Genomic DNA, 10,178 nt, shown 5'->3' with positions numbered 1-10,178 from the left:
AAGTTTGATTTTGATATATTGTTAAAGAAAATTTGAATTTATATATTTTTATACATAAAATCTCTTTTTTTTTGTTCAACTTAAACTAATATTTGGGAATTTTTTAATGATATTTTTAAAGGAATTTGAATAATTTTCGAGCGAAACAAATAAGAAGATGAAATAATAATTAATATGTAACGAAATAATAATTTAAAAATAAATATCTTTCATTATTTATTATTAGTGACTGGGGTTGGGCCGGGCTGGGCCCGTGTCAGGAGATGATGAGTTAATCGTAATTTAGATTAAGCCCATAAGCTTGTGGAGGAGATGCATCCTCATCTAGTCAATTCCTACGTGGATATTTCTCATTGGCTGGTAAAATTTCATCTACTGTGACATGTCTCATGGTAAAGAGATCTGATAGATTGCCACGTGTAGAAGTTCTTATCCACGTGGCTCAGTATTCAACAAGTCCACGTGGACGCAATGGAAGAGTACAAGTACACGCCAAAATTTTTTATTACAACATTTAAAATGATTCCAAAAGCCATCAGTGTGGGACCCATTAGAATCACTAACTTGACCTAGCCCCACCTTGAAACTCAGCCAACCACAAGATAACGTATTACCTTTTCTGACCACTAAATTACCGCCATGTGTACACCTCTAGAATCTCTTCCCCTCCTACATCCCACCCCTCCTTCCTGTTCACTCTTCAGTCTTCACTCTCCAAACCTTCAAGCTCAACACTCGAAGAAGAAAAAAATCAAATCAAATCAAATAAAAATAAATATCCAAACTTTCTCGGTCATAGAAGGAAATGATGAAAGAAGAGAGTAACAACGATGGTGGCGGGAACAGTTGGGCACGTGTGTGTGACACGTGCAGGGCGGCGGCTAGCAGGGTGTACTGCAAGGCGGACATGGCGTACTTGTGTGCAGGGTGCGACGCGCAAGTTCACACGGCGAACCGCGTGGCATCGAGGCACGAGCGTGTTTTTGTGTGCGAGGCGTGTGAGCAGGCCCCGGCTGCGTTTCTATGCAAGGCTGATGCGGCGTTGCTTTGCACTTCGTGTGATGCTGATATCCACTCGGCTAACCCGCTGGCGCGCCGTCACCAGCGTGTTCCTATTCTCTCCATCTCAGGCTCGCCCTACGGGTCACGGGCCAATGGACCCACCGAGCAAGAACGGATTTTTGGAGCGGCTGGAGATAAAGATGAGGATGAGGAAGAGGAAGAGGAAGAGGAAGAGGCGGCTTCTTGGTTGTTGCTGAATAATCCTGCAACTACAAAAAATAGTGGCAATAATAACGGGTTCTTGTTTGGTGGAGAAGTTGATGAGTATTTGGATCTTGTGGACTACAATGACGAAACTCAGCATGTTGATCAGTATAATAACAATCATCAACGACAATTTGGTTTTGCTCAGAAGGGTTTTGTGGGAGATAGTGTTGTGCCTCATGTTCAATGTGAAATCAAAGATCAGCAGCAACATCAGAACAATAATTTTCAACTGGGTTTGGACTATGAATCTTCAAAAGCTGCTTACAGTTACAATGGTTCAATTAGTCACAGTGTAAGATCTTCTCTGCATTCACATAATTTTCTGTTCAATTCTTAGCTTTCTGAATTCTTATTTCTGTTTCTGAAATTAGGCTAGAAACTTTGGTCCAAAGCTAGTAATTAAGCTTATTTCATTAGAGTTAAGGATACTTATTGTATTCTTTACAAGAAACAATATACATCTAGACAGTATCTTCTGATATTTCTTTTCTGCACTTTAGTTGCAACTTTTTGTCAATGCTTTTTTTATCTGTAAAGGGTGGAATCCATTGACATATTGTTCTACTCTTTTGTTTTGCTTTCCCTTTCGCTCCGTGCCATGTGTCTGAGTCAATCCATTTATTCCATTAGCTTGTATTTCCCCAAGATATTGCAGCTTTAATGAAGCTAATTAGAAACTAATTAAGCTATACTTTGCAATGCACTAATTATGCTTTGTGTGATCATGTAATTTAGGTCTCAATTTCATCCACAAATATTGGTGTGGTACCGGAGTCAACAACAAGTGATATCTCGATCTCGCATTCGAGACCTCCAAAAGGGACTATAGACCTCTTCTCCAAACCTCCAATTCAAATGCCACCCCTACTTATTGCAATGGATAGAGGGGCCAGAGTGCTCAGATATAGAGAGAAAAAGAAGACAAGGAAGTTTGTGAAGACAATCAGGTATGCCTCGAGGAAGGCCTATGCTGAAACTAGACCCCGAATCAAGGGTCAATTTGCCAAGAGGGCAGATGTTGAAGTTGAAGTAGACCAGATTTTCTCCACTACATTAATGACAGAAACTGGATATGGCATTGTTCCTTCATTCTGAACCCAAATCATGAGAGCTATATGCAAATTGCTATTATAGTTGTAGTACTGATATATTGTAGGTTTCGACTTTGTAATCTAGTTGCTATCAAGTCATGAGATATATGTTCTATAGTTTTAATAGCTTTGTTAAACATGTCTCAGTAGTCTTCTTATCTTTGCCACTGTGGATGACAGTCTTGTATAAAGGCAAATATATTTATGGTTTTGGAATTAGTTTCTTTGCAATTATAGACTTTGAGACTTGCAATATCTTTTATTTTTTTATATTTGTAGAACCTCAAAATGTTGTGTTTGATGGAAAAGGAATCAAGAACTTAGAAGATGAAACCAAAAGAAGTGAATGATCTATATGTTGTGATTGAAGAAAAAGACTATTGACTTTATTTTCTTTTTAGGAGAGGAAAAAGATTAAGATTTTAGCCACAAGTTGAAGAATGATAAGAGATTCCAATCTTGCCTAGTATCCATAGATCCAAAGCTCAATAGTTTACCAATTCTTGCATTAGCTTGAATTATCCTTTGCTAATTTTAGCTTGTACCTTTCTCATCTCTTGACCAGTCTCTTTATGAAGATTCCTTCTCACTACACACCACTAGAAGGATGTCCAAATCTGCTAAAGGAAAAGGGAACATGAACAACTGTTTTTTGATGATGATTTCATGGATGAAATTATACCATAAAAATGGAAGCATCAGATTCTAAAAGTGTAAAGGTATAATTCTTCAATAATACCAAACGTAGATAGAAACTATTAGTACAAAGTAACTGCTTCAGTGATCCATCATTAAGCAACAAATTAAAGAGGGCTTGTATTATTATTTCATAAATAAAAGTATACACTCTCATGGGGCTTTTTTTTTTCTCTTTTTCAAGTAGAGCCATGCAAAAACATGTGCAGGTTCACCTACCAATATGAAAAAAACAATGAATTGAAACAAGAAACATGCCAATGATAATAATTCCATCTTATACAATATGTAGAACTTGAAAAAATAGACTTGCGACAGAGTGAAAGCCATCGATTATTAGTAACTATTGAGCCCTTAATCGTAAGTTACAACAAGAGTTAAATATGTGAAAAAGCAGATGCAAATTGCACTTTTTGGTGTGATGGACCAAAGTGGAAAAGCAAGGATAAAGTGCAGAGTAAATGAAAGGTAAGAATTATTCCAATTCAATGACTATCATGAGGGTAGGCTGGCTGAGCTTTTTCACTTTATAATTGAGGTCCTCAATGATCACAAACTACTTTATGTATCCAAATTTGCAAGGCCATTTGTCAAGCATCAGCGGTTCTAGTCCACCTAGTTTTGAGTACCCAATTGGATACCTAGATAATGTGTCATTATGTAATTGAGTAATTTTAAATTAAGGATAAAATAAAATCCAATTAAACAATGACACATAATCTAAGTATCCAATTGTATACTCAAAACTGTATGCATATACATTACTCTTACTACATTTATTATCAACTAGCAAAATTACCATAAGAGTATGACATTATTCAACAATAGCAAAAACATAAATTGTGATTTTAGAGATGATGATGAGGATAAAGTGTAAATGGCAAAAGTGGGAAAGGTTTATTCAGATAAGTTTAAGGATAAAAGTGAAGAGAGAGTGAAGTGATGACAGTACATGATCTTTAAGAAAAGGGGATACCATTTTGCATTTTTTTAAGAAGGACAACAAAGAATAAAGTGCAGTAGTAGCCACAGAAAGTGGCAAAAGTCATGGAAGATAGAGAGAGTTGGATAATTCATAAAAAGGGAGATGCTAAATATAAGTCTGTCAAGTACTACTTTTGTAGAAACAACCAAGGGATCCTTGGGCCCTTAAAATATCAGTTTCTACAAGCTCATATGCTCAAGATCATCATTCGTGAGCATCCTTATTTATCTTCACTCATTTTATATGAAAGATTCTTACCTTTTTCATTCCAAGGTAACGTCCAAGTGGGGAAAAATGTTTTTTTAATCAAGAGATTCCTTAAACTACAACCTTTATTTCTCTTCTTCAACTTAGAGCACTCATTTCTCTTCTTACCTTCTATACATTCATAATTTGAATATAATCTATTGATGTTGATGTTGGACTTTTTAAACAAACAAGTCAATTTTGTAATACAGTAAACATAAGGCATACCTAGATTTGGAATTTAATTTGTGCTGATGATGAATGTAATCCTAAAGTGATCCGCGGTTTGACGTAAGTCATTTCCACAACACCATTTGCACTCATGCACTACCATTCCATTTTGCATATTTGAAAGACTATATTCTGTGTTTTTGGTTCTTAGGAAATAAAGAAAAACTTTTCTCTGTAAACATGTGTTCTTCATTTTCTGGAAGAGACAGTTTTTGGACATATTTATAAGTGTCCAGTTACCCTTTCAATTGCTTCCCAACTGCCCTTTAACAGTTTATGCATCTAGATTGGGTCGACCTCATGGGTGAACCCAAACCCAATAGCTAAAAATGATCAACACGAAGTACTTCGAATTGTGAGAGCTATTCAAAGCAAAAAAGTTTTCAAAGATGTTCAATCTGTTACTTAGAAGTATACATTCATCTTTATGTTATTGGTATTTGAGTTTACAATTCAGTGCATAATAGTACGAATATCAAAAGTGTTGTATACTTTAGTACAATTCTTAATTTGTAGGACAAAAGACAAAGTTACAAGTGTGATAACATGATTGGATGTTAAAATTCTATTGTTATGAAAAGTGGAAGATCTTGTGTTGTGTTCCCAATTTAGTAGGAAATGCTAGTTATCTTGTAATGACACAAAATAAAAAACATATGTTGATGAGATTGTAGGGAAATGTTGTTATTGCCAAGAGTTTCTCTTCCCACACTTAAGGGAGCCTCTACTTGCATCGTGTTGTCATTTTGCATATAGATAACGTGGTTGACCATTGCATACCGTTTGTGTAACTAGTCATTGCAAACCTAAATGCCTGTTTATAAAGTTGTGACTTAAAAAATTGGAATGACAGTCTTATAATTAGGAGAATAAGCCAAGGCAAACTTTGGTCTGTAATTATTAACTAAGGGCAGTTTAGTCTTTGCATGGCCAGGTCATTATCTAATAGGTATAAACCATTCATTGGTTTTTTAAAAGAAAAAGAGAAAAGACATGTGTTGGCCTCTTTAAATGAAAAGGAAAACCTTATAAGGCTTTAAGGTCTTAAGTTTTCTCTAGCTCTCTATATTCTCTGTGTTAGGATTTTCAATCCTAAAAGAAATCCACTTGTTTCTCTATAGATTTGGCCTTCTCGTTGTCGAGTCAGCGTTGTGCTTATTGTGGTTCTCGGTTTCGAGTGTGATTGTGGTCTATTTGGTTGAGTAGAAGCAAGTCAGGTTTTGTAAGTGTACTCTTTCGATTTATAGTAAATTTTGTTAGGGGATTCCTCTGCCTTGGATGTAAAGTTCTAACCTTTGGACCTGAATCAAATATATTGTTGTGTCGATTCTTTGTCCATTGTGATTTTATACTGTTCTTGTCCAATTCTTGGGCAATTAATAATCTGAAACTTGATTAATATTCGAACTCGGTAAATACAAATCGATAACAAGTGGTATTAGAGCTCTCTTGAGTTGAATATTGCTATTCTTGTTTGAAATCATTTGTATAGAGTATTTCTTGATTAAAGATTGGTTATCATGTTGTTCATTATATTCCGTTACTATCGCTTGAAAGAGTTGATAAATATTTAGCTTGCTATTTGCTTCCTATTTGCTACTATGATTGTGTTGTCCATGTGTTTGGTATATTGTCACTGTGGCTAAAAGAAATAATAGTTATTTTGCTCTATTCTCTTTCTGTTTATTATGTCTTGTAAAGAATTGGGTTAGAAAACACTTGAATAATAACAATGGCTCAAACAAAAATAAATGTTGAAAGATTTGATGGGAAAGTTGATTTTAATACGTGGAGAAAGAAAATGCATGTCATTCTTGTTCACCAAAAGTGTGCAAAAGCATTTAGTGGTAAATCTGCTCTCCCTGAAAATATGGATCCTGATGTGAAATCTAAAATTTTAGAAACTGCATATAGTCTTTTTATCTTGCGTTTTATCTGATAATATCTTAAGACAAGTTGATAATGAAAATACAGCTGCAAGGATTTGGTTGAAATTAGAGTCCTTATATATAACTAAGTCCTTAACTAATAAAATATACTTGAAGGAACAATTGTTTGGTTTCAAAATGGATTCTACTAAATCTCTTGATGAAAACCTTGATGAATTCAATAAAATTGTTATTAATTTGGCTAATATAGAAGAGAAGATATTTGATGAAAATCAAACAATAATCATCTTGAACTATTTACCTAATTCTTTTAAAGATATTAAAACTGCTATAAAATATGGTAGGGAGTCTTTGTCTTTAGATGATGTATTAGGTATCTTAAAATTAAAAGATTTAGAAATTAAATTTGAAAGAAAGGCAATCAATAAAGGGCTTTGAGTTAGAGGTAGGATTGAAAAGAGGAATAATTAGAAAAATAGGAAAACCTCTAAATCCAAATCTAAAAGTAAGAAAATTTGTTGACAGTGTCACAAAGAGAGTTATTTTAAGAAGAATTGCCCAGAGAAAAAGAAAATGTATAATAGTAGTAATAACAATTTTGAAACCAAGACATAACAAATTTCCTAAAGGGGTATGAGAGTGTTAAGGTCCTTATGCTAACAAAGAGAACGTTTAGTGAGGAATGAGTTATGGATTCAGGCTGTACCTTTATAAAGATAAATTATTAATGGGAAATGATAAGTCATGTGATGTTATTGTTATTGATAGTATCAAGTTTAAAATGTATGATAGTTCTATTAAAATTCTTGAAAATGTGAGATTGGTGTCTAAACTAAGGAGAAGTTTAATCTCTTTAGGTTTGTTAGACTCAAATGAATATATTTTTAAATCTAAAAATTGTGTTCTTAAAGTAATGAAAGGGTCTTTAGTGATTATGAAAAGGAAATTGAAACATGGGTTGTGTATTTTGGAGGGTTCTGTTATGTTAGATTCTATGAATTTTACTCCTAAATCTGATAAAACTATTTTGTGGTATAAAAGACTTGGGCACATAAGTGTTGTTGGATTACATGAGCTCTGTAAACAAAAATTGGTTAATCCTGATAAGATTGGTAATTTAGATTTCTATGAAAATTTTATCTTAGGTAAGTCACATAGACTTACTTTATAACTTTTATAACTTTAGATTTCTTATTACTTTATAACTTTTATTGATGATTACTCTAGGAGGGTATGAGTGTATTTTTTAAAACATAAAGATCAAACCGTTGATTGTTTTAAAGAATGAAAAACACTTGTTGAGAATCAAAAATTAACAAAAAAATAAAGGTCTTAAGAACTGATAATGGGTTGGAATTCTGTAGTAAACTCTTTTAGATTTTTGTAAGAAAGTAAAAATTCTTAGACACAAAACATATATTGAAACACCTTAACAGAATGGGTTAGTTGAAAGAATGAATAAAACCATTATAAATAAAGGTAAGTGTATAATGGTAGATTCAGGTTTAAGGAAAAGATTTTGAACAGAGGTAGTTGCCACTGTATGTTATCTGATTAACAGATTACCTTCATCTGCATTGAATTTTAAAACATCTATGGAACTTTGGAATAAAAAACCACCATCATTAAGTCATTTGAGACCTTTTGGATGTCTTGCATATGTTTATATTAACCGGGGAAAATTAAATCCTAGGGCTATTTTTTTTAGTTATCCTACAGACACAAAAGGATATAAATTGTGGTTGATTAATGATATGAAATATGTGATAAGTAAGGATGTAGTCTTTAATGAATTAAAATTTTGTAAAGACTTTGTTTGCTAATAATCAGTCAAGACATGTTTAAATTGAGGTGGAGACACCACAATCTAGTTTTCGAGTCAGTCTCAAGAGTCTAGTGGTGGACTTGAATTGGGTTTGGATTCAATTCATACTTCAAAGTATAAAATCTTAGACTTGAATTAACAACCACCACTACAGAGTCAAAAAGAAAGTTTTCAATTTAATAGTAGTCTTAATCTATCTAATTATTAGCTTGCTAGAGATAAGATTAAAAAGGAAATTAGATTATCTTATAGGTATGCACATGCAAATCTTATTTCATATGCATTGTAGACAGGTTATGCAATAGAAATGGATGAACCCATTAATTTCAAGCAACTATGTAAAAGTCAATACAAGGATGATTGAATATAATCCATGGAGAGTGAGATGGCTTCACTACAGAAAAATCACACATAGTTACTTGTTAATAGAACCAAAAGTCAAAAGATAATTGAATGCAAATGGGTTTTCAAAAGAAAATCTGGTATACCTGGTGTTGAGTAAGCAAAATTTAAAGCAAGAATTGTTGTAAAAGGCTTCTCATAAAGAGAAGACAATGATTATAATGAGGTATTCTCTCTTGTTATAAAACATACTTCTATTAGACTAATGTTATCTGTTGTTATTCTTTTTTATTTAAAATTAGAACAAATGGATGTTATTATTGCTTTTTTGCATGGAAAATTAGAAGAACAAATATACATGAAACAATCTAAGGGGTTTGTGAAACCTGGTAATGAGAATAAGGTTTGTTTACTTCATAAATATTTGTATGGTCTTAAATAGTGTCCTAGACAATGTTACAAATGATTTGATGACTTTGTTCTATCAATTGGATTTTTCAGATGTAGTTATAATCATTGTGTTTATTTTAAGAAAATTGAAAATGATAATTCTGTATACTTACTAATTTATATGAATGACATGCTTATAGCTTCTAAGAATATGGATGCTTTACTTGATTTGAAAGATATATTGAATTCTGAATTTGAGATAGACTTAGGTCCTGCAAAGAATATTAGGTATGGATATAAGCAAGAATAGATTGAAAACAGTGTTTGACTTTATCTCAATCTGCTTCTATTAGGAAAGTACTTGAGTTATATCATATGATAAATGCAAAATGTGTGAATGTTCCTATGGGTGTTCATTTTAAATTAAAATCTGTTGGATTATTATCTTCTGATGAATCTGATTTCAGGTAGAATATACCATATTCTAATATGGTAAGGAGTCTAATGTATGTAATGATAGGTGCCAAATATAACATATGCAATTACTATTGTTAGTAGGTTTATGAGTAATCCGTGTAAAGAATATTGGAATGCAACAAATGGTTATTGAGATATTTAAAGGGTATATCTGATTATGGCTTGTCTTATACTGTTGATGCTACTAATATGTTTTATGTGAAAGGATTTTATGATTCAAATTTTGCAACTGATCTTGATAAAAAAAGATCCCTCACTTGTTATGTTTTCACCTTTGGTAGAAATGTTATGAGCTGTAAGTGTAATTTGCAACACATTGTGACACTTTTGGCAATTGAGGCTGAATATATAACATTGACTGAAGTTGTAAAGGAAGTATTGTGGCTGAAGGGAATTATTTCTAAGTTGGGACTAAATGTTAGTGTTATAAAGATCTTCAATGATTCACAAAGTGCTATTTATTTATCCAAAAATTTTGTATTTCATAAGATGACTAAACATATTGATGTAAGATAGCATTTTAACAGAGATGTGTTAGTTATTGGTCAAGTTAGTGTGAAGAAAATCTTAACTGATGTCAATCCAGTTGACATCTTAACTAAGCCTATGCTATTGAGTAAGTTTAGAGATGCTTTAGGCTTACTCAAAATTTGTCCAGTTTAAGTGTGTTGTGATGTCTGCAAAGGAGTCCTTAGTTGTTTTAGTTTTTTAGTCAAGATAGAGTTTTGTAAAGTTGT

General features: G+C 32.8%; 1 protein-coding gene across 1 annotated transcript; it reads left to right on the top strand.

The window, feature by feature from the left end:
- Positions 1–699: 699 nt before the first annotated feature.
- On the top strand, positions 700–2,484 carry LOC123205972 (zinc finger protein CONSTANS-LIKE 2-like). Its single transcript, XM_044623049.1, has 2 exons — positions 700–1,561; positions 2,005–2,484. Exons 1-2 carry the CDS (start codon positions 806–808, stop codon positions 2,362–2,364), a joined length of 1,116 nt encoding a protein of 371 aa, XP_044478984.1. The 5' UTR covers positions 700–805; the 3' UTR covers positions 2,365–2,484.
- The last annotated feature ends 7,694 nt before the right edge of the window (positions 2,485–10,178 follow it).

Source organism: Mangifera indica, unplaced genomic scaffold (genome assembly GCF_011075055.1).
Source record: "Mangifera indica cultivar Alphonso unplaced genomic scaffold, CATAS_Mindica_2.1 Un_0020, whole genome shotgun sequence".
Classification (NCBI taxonomy): Eukaryota; Viridiplantae; Streptophyta; class Magnoliopsida; order Sapindales; family Anacardiaceae; genus Mangifera; species Mangifera indica.
The sequence above is the reverse complement of the archived record's forward strand: the minus strand, read 5'-3'. Positions and strand labels throughout refer to the sequence as shown.

What these genes read in the sequence shown, in the direction of transcription:
- LOC123205972 (XM_044623049.1), top strand. Translation starts at nt 806, where the DNA reads ATGATGAAAGAAGAGAGTAACAACGATGGTGGCGGGAACAGTTGGGCA. An exon ending in ATGGTTCAATTAGTCACAGT is followed by an intron (nt 1,562 to 2,004) that starts GTAAGATCTTCT and finishes CATGTAATTTAG; the next exon opens with GTCTCAATTTCATCCACAAA.